The sequence below is a fragment of the Ziziphus jujuba genome, chromosome 5, assembly GCF_031755915.1.
Source record: "Ziziphus jujuba cultivar Dongzao chromosome 5, ASM3175591v1".
NCBI classification, from domain to species: domain Eukaryota; kingdom Viridiplantae; phylum Streptophyta; class Magnoliopsida; order Rosales; family Rhamnaceae; genus Ziziphus; species Ziziphus jujuba.
In genome coordinates, this window is record NC_083383.1 from 13,355,245 (window position 1) to 13,373,896 (window position 18,652).

Genomic DNA, 18,652 nt, shown 5'->3' on the forward strand with positions numbered 1-18,652 from the left:
TCCTGATTAGTGAATTAACTTGTTCCAAGAGTATAAAATCCAACACAAAAGACATGTGCATGTTGCATCAAATATGAAAAAAAATTTTGATTAAAAGACCAAAATGCAAAAATATAATATATATATATATATATAGAAAATGATAATAATAATAATAATAATAATAAAATTGATGATTAAAGACCAAATGCCAAAAAAAAAAAAAATCAATTACCAAAATATAAATATTTAATAATTAAGGAATCGTAGATGCTAAGTACCCTAAACTCTAATAAATTTCATTTCACCTCCAATCTTATTCCATTTTTCAATATATTATAGGTTCTGCATGCTGCGGTGTTTGTGGGCGATGCTTCTTCATGGATGCTTATTCGGTAACTGTTGGGGGCGCTGCCTGAAATGGGGGACGAAGGACACCTGCACTCGTGCGGGAGTCTCTTCGAACCTTGCTTGGGGGGCAATCTCGGTGGGATCCGGGTGGGTGTTTGTGCGGGGTTCGATTCTATTCCATCCTCAATTCCTATAACCAAAGGCCATTTTATTTCTTTCTTATAGACTGGAACAAGTTCAATCTATTTAACCAACCATTAAGCTGAGCTTTTCTTTGGTCTTTCACTTGATAGCCTAATATCTGATTTTCAAAACCTTATAGCCCAATGTCTAATTTTCAAGCCTTATAGACAACCCAAAAGAAAAAAAGTTAGAATAAAAAATGAGAAATATTGTTTTTTTTTTTTTTTTTTTTGGTTGAAAACATGGGGATTCATAGAAACCAAAAAAAGGGGCAAAACAAAAGCCCCAATTCAAGTAGCTGCCTCAGGCTCACTTTCCCAAATCAAACTTGACAAAATGGAGTTAAGCAAGTAGCTAGTATATAAAAGACCATAGAAACAGTTTTTTACAGCCCATTTGCCTATATAATGGACAATGCCATTGATCCTCCTAAGAGCCCAAACAAAAGAAATACTAACAAAAGAAGAAACAAGCAAAACTATGTCTTTAAATAAATGCTCAGCAGCCCAATGTATGGAGCTTAGTTCTCTATTAGTAAGACTATTTTATCACTATAGAAGCATCGGACTCCACACAGACGCTACTCCATCCTAAATAAACTATAGTCTGCATGGCTTTTAGGATTGCCTCCATCTCCGTTACTTCAGGGATGAAAACGCCAAACTTGAATGCATGAATGTGCATTAGCTCTCCTTTGTCATTTCTGCCTACGATAGCCAGAACACTACTTTCTTGGTCATTGCTGCATCAGAATTGATTTTGATAACTCCAGAGCATGGTCTTCTCCAAAGCTGCAAGTTATCTCCATTCATTTCAAAGCTTTTATTCAACCTCTCGCACTCTCCGCTCACTAAGTTCTCTTCATATTCTTTGGACCTATTCCAAATCTTCAACATAGAAAGTTCTATACTACCAGCAGATTCGTTGTGCACAATTCTATTCCGAAACAACCACAGGTGCTCCAAAATGGTCACATTGAAAAAAAGAAAGCTCTCCTTATCATTTGAGAGAATTGGGAGCACTCCCTCTGGTTCCGTTAGACAATTTAGATAGGAAAGTAATCCTATGCAGTCTAAACTCTCCCATCTGATGCACCAAGGGCTCGCAAACCAAATCATTTTTGCCACTTCACATTAGAAGAAAATATGAACTTCGTTTTTAGGGCTCTCACAGCCATGCACACATCTATCATTTTCCACTTCTACTCCTTTGTAAGAAAGATTAGACAACATAGGGAGCCTAAAATTTGCAAGCTTTCACAAGAAAAAAACTTTGATCCCTATGTGAACGGCTTTTCCACAAATGTTTCCACCAGGCATCCTCAGGTCCTATTTCATTCTCTTCCAAGCTGTATGCCAATCTGACAATTAAGGATCCTGACTTGGATCCCACTAAGATAAGCTTGTCATTAAGTGGACGTTTTGCCCAAAACATGTTTTTGATATTCTTCGTAGTTGCTTGGTCAAAAAGGATGAATAAGCTTTCCTCATCCCACTTCCCATTGCTCAGCTTTAAAGAACTCACCATACCACTTCTATTAGGGATGCTCGGGTTGATCGGTCTAGGTAAGAAGTCAAGGTTATTTGGTATCCACGGGTCTTTCTAGTAATTGACGGAATCACCTTTTCCAACTCTAAAACAGAGACCTCTGACTAGAAGAGATTTAGTCTTTCGAACTCCAGACCACAACTAGGAATAGACACTTTTCTTTGTACTTTTCATAAGGGTGGAGTAAGGGAAATATTTGGCTTTCAATGCTTTCACCCAAATCTTATTTTCTTCAATAGAGAGGTCCAGCCAAGTTTTGCTATCGAGGCTCTATTGAAGCTCCATACCCATTTAATCCCGAGGCGGTGAGGCCTCCACTTAGCTTAGGTTTACAGACCTTCTACCAAGCCACAGGAATGAAACCCCTTGACGTACTATTGTTAGAACTCCACAGGAAGGCTCTGGTAATTTTCTCAAAGCTTTCACACCAACTTTTCGAAAGAATGAAAGTAAACATCGAATGAACCGGTATTGAAGTAGCCACGTGTTTGATAAATGTAGTCCTACCTGCCTAAGACAATAATTTGGGTATTGAAGTAGCCACGTGTTTGATAAATGTAGTTCTACCTGCCTAAGACAATAATTTGGCCTTCCAACCTTGGAATGTAGTCTCTATCTGACTTGTAATGTCTTCAAAGGCTGTCATCTTGTTCTTTTCCACAAAAAGAGGGATTCCCAAATATTTAGCCTTTTTATCGAGTTCTTTCATTCCAAGACATCTTCCTAGGACATTCCTTGAAAAAAAAAAAAAAAAAAAGCTTGATTTTTCAAAATTAATCCCTTGACCTGTCCATTTGCAATAAAACTGAAGGAACTTTAGAGCATTTTTTACCTCCTCCCTATTAGCTTTGTAGAAAATTAATATATCATCCACAAACATGAGATGAGCGATTAAGGAGTAAGATCTGCCCAATTTGATTCCATTGATATTCCAATTGTTCTCCCATTTATGAAGCATGCTAGATAAGAGTTCTAACATAATAAGAAAGAGGAAGAGGAATAAAGGATCCCCTTGTCTTAAAACCCTCTCCATAGGAATTTGAATACATGAGAAATATTGTTATGAATACTTCAAAATAATTGTGTATATGGCTGTGTCAATCACGGATGAACATCAACAAAGTGCATTAATTTCAGTTTCAAGGATTTGGAAGCATCCTATGCACGAAAAAGATACAAAAGATAAAAATAAATAAATAAATCATCCATATAAATATATATAAAAAATAAATAAATAAAGCATCCACACACACACACACACACACACACACACACACATATATATATATATATATTTATATATTTTGGGCCGAGATGCTCCTCTATCACAATTCACAATCCAAACAAAATGAGAACAGCCCCAAATCATTTTAAAAAAAGAATCAGCATTTCCCATTACCAAAAAAAATTAAATCAGCATTTCCATGCCGGCTGTGCCAATCCACCAAAAATACTCTATTTTTCTGCCTAAGTTTTTATTTTTTTATTATAAAAGAAATTCTCTAATTTTATGAGTCAATCCTTTATATTCTAATTTTCTAATCAACTATTTGAATCAAACCATTTTAGTTAATTGAATATATATATATATATATATATATTTAAAGTGTCAGCTCCGCCAATAAAACTGCAAATTAATAATAATGTTTTTTACATTCATAGACGATGTAAAGCATCATTACAAGAGACAAAATACGATAATAAATGTCATTGTTTCCAAAATCATGTAGTATATTCTTAATTAATTCAAATACATATAGCTCGAAAAAATCCTTAAAATACTGCAGCATATTAACCACTCGTTTGAAGTACTAAGCTATATGTATGATCAGCCTTTTTCTTTACAAGGCCTATGTTTAAAGGCAGTGTCTAAAAACACCATTCAAAGTGCCCTCGTTTTCACACACAACCTTAGAACTCCAAGCTTCTCATGTGTATATAAGTCATAACAACCGCAATTGAATAATTGTAGGCTAAAAGATATTAGTTAAAAGAGAGTGTAACTTTCAGAAGTATGGTCATCCTCAAGGCCTCCATTAGCAGCCTATATTCATCATTGTCAAACATACCAAAGCCTACATTCAATTATTGGTTTTCCCTGGATAACAAATTCTCATAAATTCAACATTTCATAAAAGCAACATCTTTTTGCTTGTTATATTTTCCCTTGATATTTGCCTTTTGAATTTTGATAGTTAATTGTGGAAATGGTTTGAACTACTTTTTTAATGGATTAATATTTGAGGATGAAACTTTATATCTCAACTAACGATAGCAGAATTAAAATCGGAAATAAAGCTATAAAAATGTATAAGATAAATAATGATGGAGTATGACTGAAAAAAATTGATGTCTATCATAATAATGCCTAAGTGAGAATATTTGTATTACCACTATGATATGTAAATTCTCAAAATCAGGTACACTTTGAATGTTGCATCTAGCTATCAACATCTTTCAAAACATGGTATAGGTCACAGGGGTAACATGGACCACCATTGAAGAATGATGTGATTTTTGAACTTACAGCAAAGTTGAACAAGATAAAAATAAATAAATAAATAAATAAAAAGGTAGCCCCACAGGGCTGAGGGTCCATAGTGTCAGTCTGGCATATACACGTGAGAAAAGAGCTTACAACTAAGACCAATGCCAACTGCTAATTCTAGTTCCATTTTTCTAACCCTATTTATGTATTTTCTCTAAGTGGAAGTTCACCTAATTTAGAGAGATTTATGTTTTTATTAGGGTAATAAAAATATGAATTTTCTATTCCAATTTACCAGTGTAATTAATCTCCCAGCCTCCAATTTATCTCTATCTCTTGCTTAATTATTACCCTTTGCTTCAAAACCCAGGAAATAAAAATCCATTAAGCTCCATCATATTTTGAACTTATTAGGAGGGAAAAATCCTTTGGTAATTTGTTTTTTTTCTCTATGTCTCTTCTAGTCATTGTATTTGCAGCATGAAAAAAACAAAGTGTATATTCTCTTTCTTTGTAATATCCTTTACAAAAATAACAAATCACAAAAAAAAAAATATATATATATATATCTATATATATATAATAACAGAATAATAGAATCTCTCTATAAGGGTACTTTTTTCTTTTTTGGTGTATTTGTGATTTCAATTTCAACATTTATATACGTATATATATATATATATATATTATTACAAAATAATAGAATCTTTCTATAAGGGTACTTTTTTTCTTTTTTGTGTATTTGTGATTTCAATTTCAACATCCTCTTCTGTCTTTACAGCAACTCAGATTCATATATATAAGTTACAGTAAGGGGCATCATCATTATATTGAAAAGGAATTAAAATCATGAGCAATGAACAAAAAAGAAAAATCCATTGAGACACCCCTTTTTTTTTTTTGTGGTTAAAAACAATGAGATTGGAACTGAGTAATACCATACATGAGATAAAAGGAAATTCACATAAAAAATCCATCATTTTTTCTTTTTTCTGTTTTTTTAAAAAAAGAAAACATAACAACCCATTAATTTTATAAGTACGTTATAAATTCAAACAAATAAAATTATCTAAATAAATAAAAAAATCATGAACAAAAAAATTTGTGTATTTAATTGTTGACCCACTCAATAAATGCAATCATTATTATTTTTCTTCCACAAAAACTTCCCAGCCATGGACTCTGTCCTGCTCGTGACAGAAAAAAGATGTTGGAATTTCAGGTATTCTTATATACATTTATTCATTCAATTCTTATAGAGAAAAGAATTTAATTGCACATGCAAAAAGGTTTTCATAATAAAACTCTCTCTTTGCTAATGATTGTATATACGTATATATTTCTTTTCATGAGTTTATTCTATTTTGTTAATAAGTCTTTTCAAATTACAAACATAGGATTTGCAAATTGTTAATAAATATTTACAGATTGTGTAGACCGTAAGATGTTTGATAAAAGGCCTGAAGGATGAGACCCCCATCGAAGAGAAAAGTATACTGTAAGTGCGCGTCTTGTAAGATTCCATCACTATGCTAAGGCATGAGCAATAGCATCGAAAAGCTGAGCCGAAGAGGACCCACCCAGAGTCTCGCTCTCTCTGTTATTGTGGGAAATTGAAAAAATATTGGCTTTCTGTGAAACAAAGCAAGAAAATTTTTGAAGCTAGTGATTGGTGTTTAAATATTCATTGAATAGTGATTACCGATGCTGCAAAATCACTATCCATGGGCGGGAATAAGGGTAAGCTGAAAATTTTCAAAATCTAAACATTAAATAAATAAAAAGGCAGAGAAAATTGAGTGAACTATAAAGTTTTTGTTTTTGTGAATAAAAAAAAAAAAAAAAAAAAAGCTGAAAAAGGCGATTTTTGAGGTCTCAATCTTGAACTTCACAACTTCAAATCCACCACAAGCACATGCTCCACCTCTTTCTTTTATATATGAAAAAATATAAAACAGTTTGTAAAGTTAAAGTGAAAAACAAGAAATAGAAACCCACATTATCTGCTTCTTTGTTAGTAGTTATCTGTGTACCACCTGACATTCTACAGATTTGTGCAGAGTTATTATATTGTTCTTTCTCATTATTATGTCCTGATATATTAAATATCAAGTCTGAAAACCCAACTTCCCTTTCATTTATTAATGCTTCCAAGAGAAACCCCCATCCGAACCTTGGTTGTTCTGGTCTCCAGTCAAAGGTATTTGATCTGGTCTTCTTCCTAAAAAAATACTCTTTTACTCCAATTATATTCAGCTTTCATTATTTTCGTATGCTTGTTTCCCTTTCGTTTGTCATTTTGGATTTTGGAATAGTTTCGACGAGGGTGTTTCTGTGCGTTTTGAGTTGATGGGTTATTCCCATTTGGGATTTTATGGATTGGGTTTTCCAGATTTTTCAATCCTCTGCTTAGGCTGTGTATACTAGCAGCCACTGTTTCATTCACTGTGAGCCGTTCATCTGAAAGTGAGTATTTAGCAAAACTTAATTAGTCTATCAGATGGGAAGCTTTCTTTTTGTGATTCAGTAAGTGGGATTTCACGGCTTCAGGTGCTTCAGATACCAGTCATTGTTTTGAGAATGTAATGCCGGGATTTCTTTTTTGTGCTCTTGAGCTAAAGCAAAAATATGTTTTAGTCATGTAGTGTCGTATATTTGTAATAGGGGTAGGAAGGTTTAGGCTTAAATTTGAAGCAAAGCTGGGAAAAGGAGAATGATAAGCCAAGTTATCGAATTGTACGAATGTTTTGATATTGCTGGAATGTCTTTCTGCTTTTTGAAAGGCTTGGCTATATTGGTTGTTGTGTCCCTTATCCAACAAAAAGAAGTAGACACTTTGCGGTTGGATATTCTTTTTACGCTTTCTTCTTTGTTTCCCTTCATTTTTTGAAAAATTCTGTAGTGGGTTCTTGGGGACCAGTTGAGCGATGGTTTAAAACGTCTTTGCAGATAAACGCTTAGTGATGTTCTAGTTGGTGAAACCTTGGACCTTAAGATGGAAAAGCGGAAGTGGTTGTGGAAGCGGAAGTCTTCTGAGAAGAGCCCCGGTGAAACTGAAAGTTCAGGTTCAATATCTTCGCATTCTGAGAGGTACTCTGATGATCAGGTATGCTGCTTGAGTTAATTTATGCTTTTGCAAGGTTGGATGTTTTGTTTAATTAGTAGTTAACTAATTAACAAAAGAATGGATTAAAAGTAGTTAACTAATTAACAAAAGAATGGATTAAAAAGCACTCTAAACTCTGTTCCTCCTATTTGATTTCTTTCTCTCTTTTTCTTTGGTTGGTTGCTGCTCGGTAAATTGACCTCTTCTGGATGGTTGCAATTTCCATTGAAATTTTGTGATTTAGCCTCGCTGATGGAAAGGGCTTAGCTCACCAATATCCAACTTTGGCTGAGCTGATTTTTGAAAAGTGGCTACAGCGTCTTATTTGAAATTTGTTTCTCTGTTTCTTTGGTTTTCTTGGGCGTAGTGTGTTCTAAACTTCTAATGTTAGAATAGATGGGGAGTAACCTGGACATACAAATATGTCAATTGCTTGTCTACTTTCTTTCGATGTTATTTTTTTGTAATAATTTCCTAAAACATGTATGAGTGAAGCATATGGTAACATTGTCCTGAGGAACATATCAAATTAAATCAGATTAGATCTAAGACTTTTGTTTGACACAGTAATTCTCCAACAAAAAATGTGTGTTTAGGAATATGAACAATTGAAGTTGTGTTTTCTTTTTATGGAACAACTTTTTCTGTGGTTCTTTTATCTTGTTGGACTTTTAGAATGGATTGTAGTTCATAATAATTTCTTACCCTTAAGCTTCTTGTTTATGTCTTTCTTGCCTAAGTTGTTGAATGTGGTTAGTATGAAATTCTAGTTCTAGTTGAACTTCCACATATGTAACAATTTTGTTAATAGCATCGATTATGGCAGTATTCAATTTAATTCCACCACGGATTGCTTGGTTGGTGGATGGACAAGCTAAATAAGAGGAAATCTTGCTTAATGGCTCTACACAATTTTTTTAGATGGGTTCCGTTGGCAGGCTTTAGCCAATGTTCCTTCTCAATAGCATCTAGAGGAATGATGTCAAATCTTTCATTATTGTTTCTATGAAAACATTATGTAGCCATTTTAAGTTTAATTCTTCTAGTAATACAAAATGATGTGAGAGGCGCAGAGGTAATATAGTGAAGTGCAGTTATTCAAGGCCTAGAAAAAGCCACAAGAATGGCTAGTATCTATGATTTGATCGATGAACAAAGTTCTACTGCTAATGGGAGGATCTTTGTACATCCTTGTGCTAGTTGTTCAAGGGAGTTGCTAGAAATGATCATCACATTAGGCAGAGGATTCATAAAACTGAGCTTTAATTGTCAATATCTGAGGCATTATAACTGTCAGGGTAGTTTATAATGGCACATGGGACAGGACCTGCTATATTGTTACATGTTTGTGTTCGATGATTGTTAGGATAACAAGTGAGCCTCCTACCAGATAAGTGTCACTAAACTGTTGTGAAGTTGGTTTAGAATTCGGATAAGAGTTACTTACAGGAATCTTAGTAGAAAAAGAAAGTAGCAATATCATGGTGATGTTTGCAGATATCCGGTAGTCAGAATGACCAGATGACCTTCAAATGCAGCCAACCGAGCTCGTTTTATTCATCTGTCAGATATTGTAATTAAAGAAATAGAGGAATTGAGCTCATCTTTACTGGGGTTTTTCGTCTAGCAAAGTTCTTTTGACATAGATAGTAGCTGGTAGGAAAAAGGATGCTATATATTTGTCTTAAATGCATAAATACACCATGGCAGTGCTAGTCCTCTGAAAGAATTCAAAAAACTGTGTTGTAAGTGAGTCCTCTTTCTCGACACCAGTGGCAAGATATTGGATGTCAAAAAAGTCTGTGTAATGTAATTGACTTTTTTATGATTTATTATCAACCTTTTATCAATGAACCAAATCCATCTCATAAATGCAGCATGAATCATGAGTACTGGATTAAAGACAGACCCTGCAGACTACAATTATCCTCATGCTTATGTGCTAACAGAAATCATTATGATTGACCTAGTATAAAATATTTTTATGATGTTTTCTTTTTATTCTGAGCATTCAAAAGGAATAGAATTTTCTTCCATGTTTACTAAAATTTGAATTGGCAAGCATTTGAGTTATCCAACTCCATCACTTATTCAGTGAAATCAAAATTATTATTAATAGTAGTTTTCCTTGTGCAAATTTAACATTGTTGTTATTCATCGTCACATCATCGAAGCAGGAGGCACTTAAGGGATCTCCTGATCATAATTCTCAATCACCTGAAGTTTCATCAAAAGCTGAAGCTGGTACTGAACATGACGAGAGTTCATTAAGAAAGGAAACCATTAATGATAGCATGAAGAGTCTGACAGAAAGATTGTCAGCAGCTCTTGTAAATGTTAGTGCGAAGGAAGACTTGGTGAAGCAGCATGCAAAAGTTGCTGAAGAAGCTGTTGCAGGTAATGGTCCAATAGCAATATTTGATCTTGCTTGCTATTTCCATAGTTTCATTTTATTATCATACAATGACCTGCAGCTCGTTAGGCCCAACCAAATTATGCATATACACACACATATATATAATTTATATATGTACTTATTTATATTATATCTAATTTTGCTAATCATTTTAGGCTGGGAAAAAGCTGAAAATGAAGTGGGCATTTTGAAGCAACAACTAGAGGCTTCAGTTCAGCAAAAATCAGCACTGGAAGATCGTGTGATGCATCTTGATGGAGCCTTAAAGGAATGCGTTAGGCAGCTGAGACAAGCAAGAGAGGAGCAAGAGCAGAAAGTCCATGAAGCTGTCCTAAAGAAAACCAGTGACTTAGAATCTACCAAATCCAAACTAGAGAGTCAGCTACTTCAACTCCAGAACCAAGTAGAAGTAAATAAAACTGAGTTTTCACCTCGTGTTGATCCAGATCTTTTACTGAAGCTTGAATATTTGGAAAAAGAAAACTCAGCTCTTAAACTTGAGATTCAATATCAAGCAGAGGAGTTAGAAGTAAGGACAATTGAGAGGGACTTGAGTACTCAAGCAGCTGAAACAGCCAGCAAACAACATTTAGAGAGTATCAAGAAGGTTGCTAAGCTTGAGGCTGAGTGTCGAAGGCTAAAAGCAATTACTTGTAAACCATCCTTGGGTAATGACCATAAATCAACTGCTGCTTCCTCAACTTATGCAGAGTCTTACTTGGATAGTTATTCGGACAGTGGGGATCGGCCAAATGCCGATATTAATTCCCATAGGATTTCAAGCTCTGAATCAAACAAATGTGAAAAGAGTTTTTCAGATTCGTGGGCATCAGCTCTGATAGCTGAGCTTGATCAATTTAAGAATGAAAGGGCTGTTAATAGAAATCATTCATCCCCTTCTTTCGACATTAATCTGATGGATGATTTTCTTGAGATGGAGCGACTTGCTGCATCACAACAAATTGAGAGTGGAAGCAGTTGCCTGGAATCTAAAGTTGTTGCTAATCAACGCAACAATGATGAAAGTTCCATGAGAAAGGAACTTGCAGCTATGTTTCATAGGACAGCTGAATTGGAAGAGAAATTAGCAAAGTTGGAAACAGAAAAGGCTGAACTTGCAGCTATGGTTCATCGGACAACTGAATTGGAAGAGAAATTAGAAAAGTCGAAAGCTGAGCTTGCAACTGTGATTCAATGGACAGCTGAAGTGGAAGAGAAATTGGAAAAGTCAGAAAGAGAAAAAGATGAACTTGTAGCTGTGATTCATCGGACAACAGAATTGGAAGAGAAATTAGAAAAGTTGAAAACAGAGAAAGCTGAGTTTGCAGCTATGGTTAATCGGACAGCTGAGTTGGAAGAGAAATTAGAAACGTTGGAAACAGAGAAAGCTGAGCTCGCAGCTATGGTTAATCGGAAAGCTGAATTGGATGAGAAATTGGAAAAGTTGGAAATGGAGAAAGCTGATCTTGCAGCTATGGTTAATCGGACAGCTGAATTGGAAGAGAAATTAGAAAAGTCAGAAACAGAAAAAGCTGATCTTGCAGCTATGGTTAATCGGACAGCTGAATTGGAAGAGAAATTAGAAAAGTCAGAGACAGAAAAAGCTAGGCTTGCAGCTATGGTTCATCGGAAAGCCGAATTGGAAGAGAAATTAGAAAAGTTGGAAACAGAGAAAACTGAACTCGTAGCTATGGTTCATAAGACAGCTGAATTGGAAGAGAAATTAGAAAAGTTGGAATCAGAGAAAGCTGATGTAGCAGCTATGATCCATCGGACAGCTGAACTGGAAGAGAAATTGGAAAAGTCGGAAAGAGAGAAAGCTGAACTTGCAGCTATTATTCATCAGACAGCTGAATTGAAAGAGAAATTAGTAATGTTGGAAACAGAGAAAGCTGAACTCACAGCTATGATTTATCAGACAGCTGAATTGGATGAGAAATTAGGAAAGTTGGAAACAGAGAAAGCTGAACTAGAGACTGCTTTAACCAAGAGTCAGGAAAGTATTGAGGCATCACAAGTTCAACTTACAGGAGCAGAGAAGAAGCTGGAAGAGTTGCAAAGTAAGCTAAATCTCGCAAAAGAATCGAAGCAGATTTTGGAGTCTCAGCTCGTCAGCATGGAAGCGGAAGCTCGGATCACTTCTGCAAAGATGGCTCTCTTAGAAGAAGAGATTCAAAGGGAGAAGGCTTTGTCAGCAGAAATGGCTGTCAAGTGTCGACATTTAGAGGATGAGCTATCAAGAGAAAAAGAGGAGGTCAAACTCCGGCGGGCTGCAAACTCAAATGGTGAAATGAAGATAAAGCAGGTTGGTCACTTATTGAGTTGTACCATTTCCAAATATGAGTAATATTTCGCGGTCTTAATTATTCATCCAATTTCTAAAATGATGTAAACAGATATCATATTCTTTATGGTTCTTGGATTTTTACATCGCAGGAAGACTTGGATGTAGCTGCTGGAAAACTTGCAGAGTGCCAAAAAACAATAGCATCTCTTGGTAATCAGCTCAAGTCTTTAGCAACACTAGAAGATTTCCTGATCGACACTGCAAGCCTGCCAGAGTTCCCTGCTGGTACACCATTGCTCACTAGTAGTGGAGAAGAGTGGAAGTTTCATTCTAATGGGACATTTTCACCAAAAAGAGATTCTAATTCATCAAAACCACCTGAGGGGAGTTCTATTCCAACACTAAATAAAAATGATGGGAACTCAACAACATCTTCATCAACTTCATCTGCAGTGATTTCAACTCATGTCTTCACCGAAAAGAACCGGAATGGTTTTGCAAAATTCTTTTCCCGAACTAAAAGTGGGATAAGGCTAGAAATTTAATCAGGGTTAGGTTTAAATATTAGATTATGAAACAGAGATAGTTTGATTTTAGTAGATTTTGCTGATTAATGCTGTTTAATTGGCACATTTTTTTTTGTGTTTAAACGAATAGTGATCAATGAAATTCTTAAATTTTAAGATTTCTTTTATCTATTTCACCTTTTTTTTTTTTTGGCCAAAAAATTTGTCTGGGTTTCTTTGAGGTGCTCATAAATGTTGCTCAACGTTCAGATGCTGGTACATTAACTTCATGTGCTTTGTTTGTGGATCAACCCCCTGAACAAAACGCCATCTTTGAGACAATGGAGGCATCAATTTTTTTTCTTTTGGTTTTGTTGTTTTCACAGTACAAAGTTAACAGTTTTTTGTTTGTGGTTCATCAACTTCATGTGCTTTTTTCTGTGGATTAGTCCTTTGCTGGACAATATGTCATCTTTCAGAAACACAATGCCATATAATGGAACCAAAAAGAATAATAATAATAAAAGAATAAATTAAAAAAAAAAAAACTTTTGGGGTGAGAGAGGCTCGAACTCTCGACCTCAGGATTTCACATGTAGCTATGAGACCTACGCGCTAGCCAACTGCGCCACCACCCCAGATGCTTCAATCGTTGAAACAATTTAATATAAATTATAATTTTGAGCAATTTTTACTCAGTCTACAGCAGCTACACCGCATATTAACGTTTCACTGAAACTCTCTATATCCATTCGGTGTGAGCGATGAAAATAAAGTTTGAAGTTTTATATAATAAAATTTTTTGGAAAAAAGATTTTTATTAAAAAAATTTATTTTTGATTATAAATATAAAACTATATTAAATATACATTAAGATTTCCACATACGCAAATAAAGAAAAAAAACAATTTTTTAAAAAATTTAAAATTTAAATTTTTCTAAAACAGTTTAAAAAAAAATTTTAATTAACAATTGCTTGTTAATTCTTACTAAATATTTTTACTTTTTAAAAAAAAAATTTAACCATCAAATAAAACTTTTGAATTCCCCAAAAAAAAAAAAAAAACTTTGCCAGACGACGCTGTATGGACTCGTGAAAACCATCAATGCGCATGCTATCATGCTTTACAATTTGCTCATGGCTTGGTTGGTATTGAATTATTAGTATTTGAAATTTTAGTCAAAATTCACCGACCAACGAGGTTCCATGGTGTAGTGGTTAGCACTCTGGACTTTGAATCCAGCGACCTGGGTTCGACTCCCGGTGGGACCTTTTTTGATTTGCCACGTAACAACCTCAACTTTTGGTTAAATCAAAATCTAAAATAATAAGGTTAGAATTTTTTTGTCTTGGATTACAAACTTCCATAATGTCAAATAACTTAATACCTTGTAAGTAGGGATGGCAACAATTTAAATTGCCACACCTTTTGTAATAGATCCTAAAAGAAACTGCTTTCTCACTCCTCAGTTTTACTAAATTGACAAAGACAAATAGAAACCCCCTCACAGAATAACAAATTGGCTTTTCAGCTAAAAAACAGAATCACAAATTGGATCAAAGTATCATATAAAATTTGTGAAGATTTCTTGACAGGAACTGAGAAACTCTGAAGCAGTCAGGAACCAGTACTGATTGTCCATCTCTGCACACGTAGCAGCAAGGCTAAACTTATAACTTTCCTCTCACAAAATATAAAAATAAATGGCACCTTCACAGCAGAAACAAAGTAACATGATTTACATTTTCGGGGCAATATGTAAATTTTATAGGTTGTCAACTAATCAGTAACTTCCAAGTTCCAACTAATGGCAACAAGCCATGTTTTCATTCACTATTACATTTCTTTTCACAAGGTTAAATTTCTATCTTGAATGATTTTCATTCTAACAACTTTTGAACCTATCAATGAAACAAATGATAAAATTTAAATAAATTGTTTAACTTCAGGAACTCAGGTATGTCATTCACGGTGAAGACCATGTTGCTGAGGGTTTTTTTCTCTCCTGAAAGCATGGAAGAGATCGATACCGAGAAAAACATTAAGTAAGTTCATCCCAGCCATTCCTAACAGCGCCAGCGGCAGCTCCACACCCTTTCCGAAATTTGGAGCATCGAGAATGAGTTTGGCAGTGATGAGAACATGAGATGTAAACCTTGCTAAAATGAAGGTTAACCAGTTAAGAATCCATTCCACCTTGACAATTATGCTCTTTGCGTCACGAACACCAGTCATCCTTCGCACTTTCCTCATGTGAAGAAAGATAGAATGCAGCTGAGTCATCAAAGTAAAATATTCACATTAGTTTTATGAATGCTTGAATATTTAAAACTCTAGAAATTTTGTTATAAGTTTGATATTCATTTTTAATTTGAATTTCTAACAAATGGATTAACAGTTCTTTTTTGTTTTGCTTAAGGAAACAATTCACTAATCAGCGGAGTTTTCGTCTTCAACTTTAACTTTAAAGCTCTCTAGTTCTCACATCTAAAGGTAATCCATATGGTGCTGCCTGGGTTTCCAAAAGCTCATACTTCTATGAATAGTAAAATGAATTTTCCCCAAATAGTAAAGAAACAGAAGGCACTAAAAATGAATTAAAACCTTCATCAGGCGAATAAAAAGACACAAAATTGAGGGGATGAAAATGAATTTACAAAAGTTAAAGGCTGCATACCTCACAAATGAGAGTGAGAATAAGATAGTTGATGGTGACATTTCTATACAATGCAAGGGTAAAGCAGATGAGGAGTATCAGATGGTGTAACAGAATGGATGGAATCCAACCATTGTATAATCGATACTGCAACATATCCCATTGGTCATATGCAAAGTAACCACATGAGAAGCACAGAGCTGGGTACGCCCAGGGCCAAGTACCACCAAACAACTCCGAGTGTTCAAACATCCTAGTTGAACCATTTCTTAACCACTGGTTAACCAAAATAAGAACCACTGCAAAGAGAACACAAAGTTTGTAATTGCTTTAGCTAATGCAAGATTAGGAGAAGGGGGAGGGGGGAATGCAGCCACGTACTTTGAGCATCTGACTCTTAAAGTGCTCCAGATTAACATATACATTGAAGCCACTGATATCAAAGTGCCTAACCAAATTATACCAATAGAGGAGAAAAAAGAGACTCTAAGATGGCATTCTTAACTGCCTCCATTAAATAAGACCAAAAAAATGCTAAAGCTCAGCAACTTCTAACATGATACTTAAGGAAATGATACTGCATTTACCATAGCCTGACTAAAGCACAAATTGTAACAAAAATGCAAGGCATAAACTCATTGACAAAAAATAGGCATTTCCAAAGATGATGTTAACAAGTCAATCTAACCAAAGAAATTAAGGTAAAGTTATTGCAAATCAACATCCTTAATCCCTTGTACTTAGCTCAAAATCCCACTTTAGTAAACTTACCAATCCCTAGCTTAGGAAACTAGAACAAGGTGTATGCTCATGGAGGGTTTTACAAAACCCAGCTTTTGGTTATCATTTCTCAACTTGCACACAAAAATTAGACAATTCCATGTTCCAAACAGACATCCTATGTTGCTTAAAGGTTATTTCGCATGCATGATGGGACGGTATAACTTGAATTACATATAAGTTCTTCCAACAAAGTTTCCATGTCAAAAATACTACAACTATTGCTTCACATCTGATTTTCAATAAGTCAAGCACCGTTGATTTTGTTTCAATCAAAGAACAGAATAGATATAAGGGGAAGAAAAACGGAGAACCAAAGCGAACATAACATCAGAAACAACTAAACAATTCTTAGAAACATATAAATGAGAAGTAAATGGAAATAATACCCAAAAGAGGAAAAAAAAAAAAAAAAAAAAAAAAAAAACACGTAAGGGTGCGCCAAACACAGAAAGTTATACAAACCATATACCCAAATTCAAATAAAGAAACAAAGGCGAAAACAAAATGAAAATTCAGGCAAATACACTGCAAGGAAGAAAACCCAATTTCACAAATAGAAAGAGAAGCAAAGTTAATAGAACCTGAAGCGGATGTTATGGTGGAGTGGAGGAGGGAAACGGAGGTGTTGACAAAGAGAGGGTCACGAGAAGCGAAACGGCGGATGACCCAGTTGGCCGACTGGAAAAAGCAACAACCGGCGACGATGGAAAGCAGCTGGTAGCGCCTATTGAAGAGTATTTCGAACCAAACGGAGACAAACCACAGCACCAGTGTAGCCAAGAAGAAGGTCCCAGCTCTGTCCTGATTTCGGGCTGCTGTTCGAACCATTAGGTCTGACCCCTTCTGTCGCTCTCTCTCTCTGAAGCTGTGCAGAAGATTAGAGATGGCTCATACTCATTTATCGCAAATGTCATTGGGATTGGAATTGTTTCACTGTGGAGTCTGTGTGGATTGTCATATTTTCTGTGCAGGAATTTAGATAATATGAACAATGGAGATTGGCTTGCTTGGTTTACCCGCAAATCTTTTATGGCATTTTTTTTTTTTTTTTTTTTTCCCCTTCTTCTTGCTTGTCCTCCTCCTTGTGGTTCACGCTCAGGCCCATCTAGCTTCTTCTTTTAACAAAACAAAAAAAATAAATAAATAAATAAATACAGATATTTAGGACCAATTTAATCCACCCACTTGCGGTTTTTGTGAAGGGTTGGTTTCCCGCTGCCAGTATAACTACATTGTCCCCATTGAAGGTATAACTACATTTGTCAATTCTTTTTTTATTTTTTTTTCTTTCGGCACCCGTGATAATGTGTTTGGGCAATAAGGGAAAAAAAAAAAAATTAATTACTAGTTTTCTTCTTTTCTTTTTTTTCAATTTAGCTTTTATGTTTTATTTTACACACACACACACACATACTTACGGTGCAACTCAAATCGATTTTTTTTTCAAAAGTGTGTATGCTGTATGTATATATATATATAGAGAGAGAGAGAGTAAAAATTAATATTTTTATTTCAAAAAGTATGTAGTCTGTATGTGGACCAGTTTGGACTATAAAATTATATATATATATATATATATATATATATTTTACATAGCTTGAATGGTTATGTTTACAAAAATTTAAGTCCATAAGTTGTTTGCCAAATGAGATAGAAAAACATAAAGTAATTATTTTATTAGTTTAAGTTGAATTTCATTGTTTGCTTATCCATATTAAACTTAATATTAATCTGTTTAAATCAATAAAATAAATAACGCCTTATACTGCCGCATAATTTACTAAACAAATTGGTTATTAAAAAAAAAAGAAAATAAATGGAATATGATAAAATTTCAGCAAAAGAAAAAAAAAAAAAAGAAAAGGAAAGAAGGAAAGAATAATAAAGCATATTCCATTTTTACTATGCATCACTTTTTGGAAACAAAAGCAAAAAAACAATGATCTTTTATTTATTCTTTTTCATTTTTCTAAAAAGGAAAACAAGAATATTTCAAAGATAACTACCATAATTACAGAAAAGTCAAAACCTTGACAAAATGAAAGTTGATGGATATCATTTGACGTTGGCCCATATAAAAATAAAACCATTTAAAACCTAGCAATCCACCTTTAGAGGCTTTAGATGACAAAAACCCCAAACTCTAATTTTTCTCAAAAATCCAAAAACAAAGACAAGAAACATAAAACAGGGGATAGAGAAAGATATCTTGACAATCCGAGCTGGCAGGATATAAAGGTTCCCACCCATGCTAGATAGACTCTTCAAACCAAAAGGCAAGCATGTGGAAGCACAGCACTCCACGTGTGAATCAGAGGAGTCCACGCATGTCCACGTGGCTTTCCAT

At 34.6% G+C, this 18,652-nt stretch overlaps 2 protein-coding genes and 2 non-coding genes across 8 annotated transcripts; 2 read left to right on the forward strand and 2 right to left on the reverse strand.

The window, feature by feature from the left end:
* The first annotated feature begins 5,525 nt into the window (after positions 1-5,525).
* LOC132803735 (filament-like plant protein 1) lies at positions 5,526-13,043 on the forward strand. 5 transcript variants are annotated; one of them, XM_060817193.1, is made up of 7 exons: positions 5,527-5,771; positions 5,977-6,289; positions 6,610-6,749; positions 7,499-7,655; positions 9,830-10,052; positions 10,227-12,376; positions 12,508-13,043. In XM_060817193.1, the coding sequence occupies exons 4-7, from the start codon at positions 7,545-7,547 to the stop codon at positions 12,901-12,903; spliced, it is 2,880 nt and encodes a 959-aa protein (XP_060673176.1). In that variant the 5' UTR covers positions 5,527-5,771; positions 5,977-6,289; positions 6,610-6,749; positions 7,499-7,544; the 3' UTR covers positions 12,904-13,043. The 5 variants fall into 5 exon arrangements, with proteins under 5 accessions (XP_060673178.1, XP_060673176.1, XP_060673175.1 ...); XM_060817192.1 differs by lacking the exon at positions 6,610-6,749; XM_060817195.1 differs by lacking the exons at positions 5,977-6,289; positions 6,610-6,749 and having other exon boundaries at positions 5,526-5,771.
* Positions 13,044-13,416: 373 nt separating this feature from the next.
* TRNAM-CAU (transfer RNA methionine (anticodon CAU)) lies at positions 13,417-13,502 on the reverse strand. Its single transcript is given in 2 exon segments — positions 13,417-13,452; positions 13,465-13,502. It is a non-coding gene; the product is annotated as a tRNA-Met (tRNA).
* A 563-nt stretch (positions 13,503-14,065) lies between these two features.
* TRNAQ-UUG (transfer RNA glutamine (anticodon UUG)) lies at positions 14,066-14,137 on the forward strand. The gene has a single exon. It is a non-coding gene; the product is annotated as a tRNA-Gln (tRNA).
* Positions 14,138-14,583: 446 nt separating this feature from the next.
* On the reverse strand, positions 14,584-17,505 carry LOC132803736 (uncharacterized). The gene is made up of 3 exons (XM_060817197.1): positions 16,887-17,505; positions 15,544-15,821; positions 14,584-15,140 (listed from the first exon to the last, which is right to left on the reverse strand). The coding sequence occupies exons 1-3, from the start codon at positions 17,131-17,133 to the stop codon at positions 14,829-14,831; spliced, it is 837 nt and encodes a 278-aa protein (XP_060673180.1). The 5' UTR covers positions 17,134-17,505; the 3' UTR covers positions 14,584-14,828.
* Between the last annotated feature and the right edge of the window lie 1,147 nt (positions 17,506-18,652).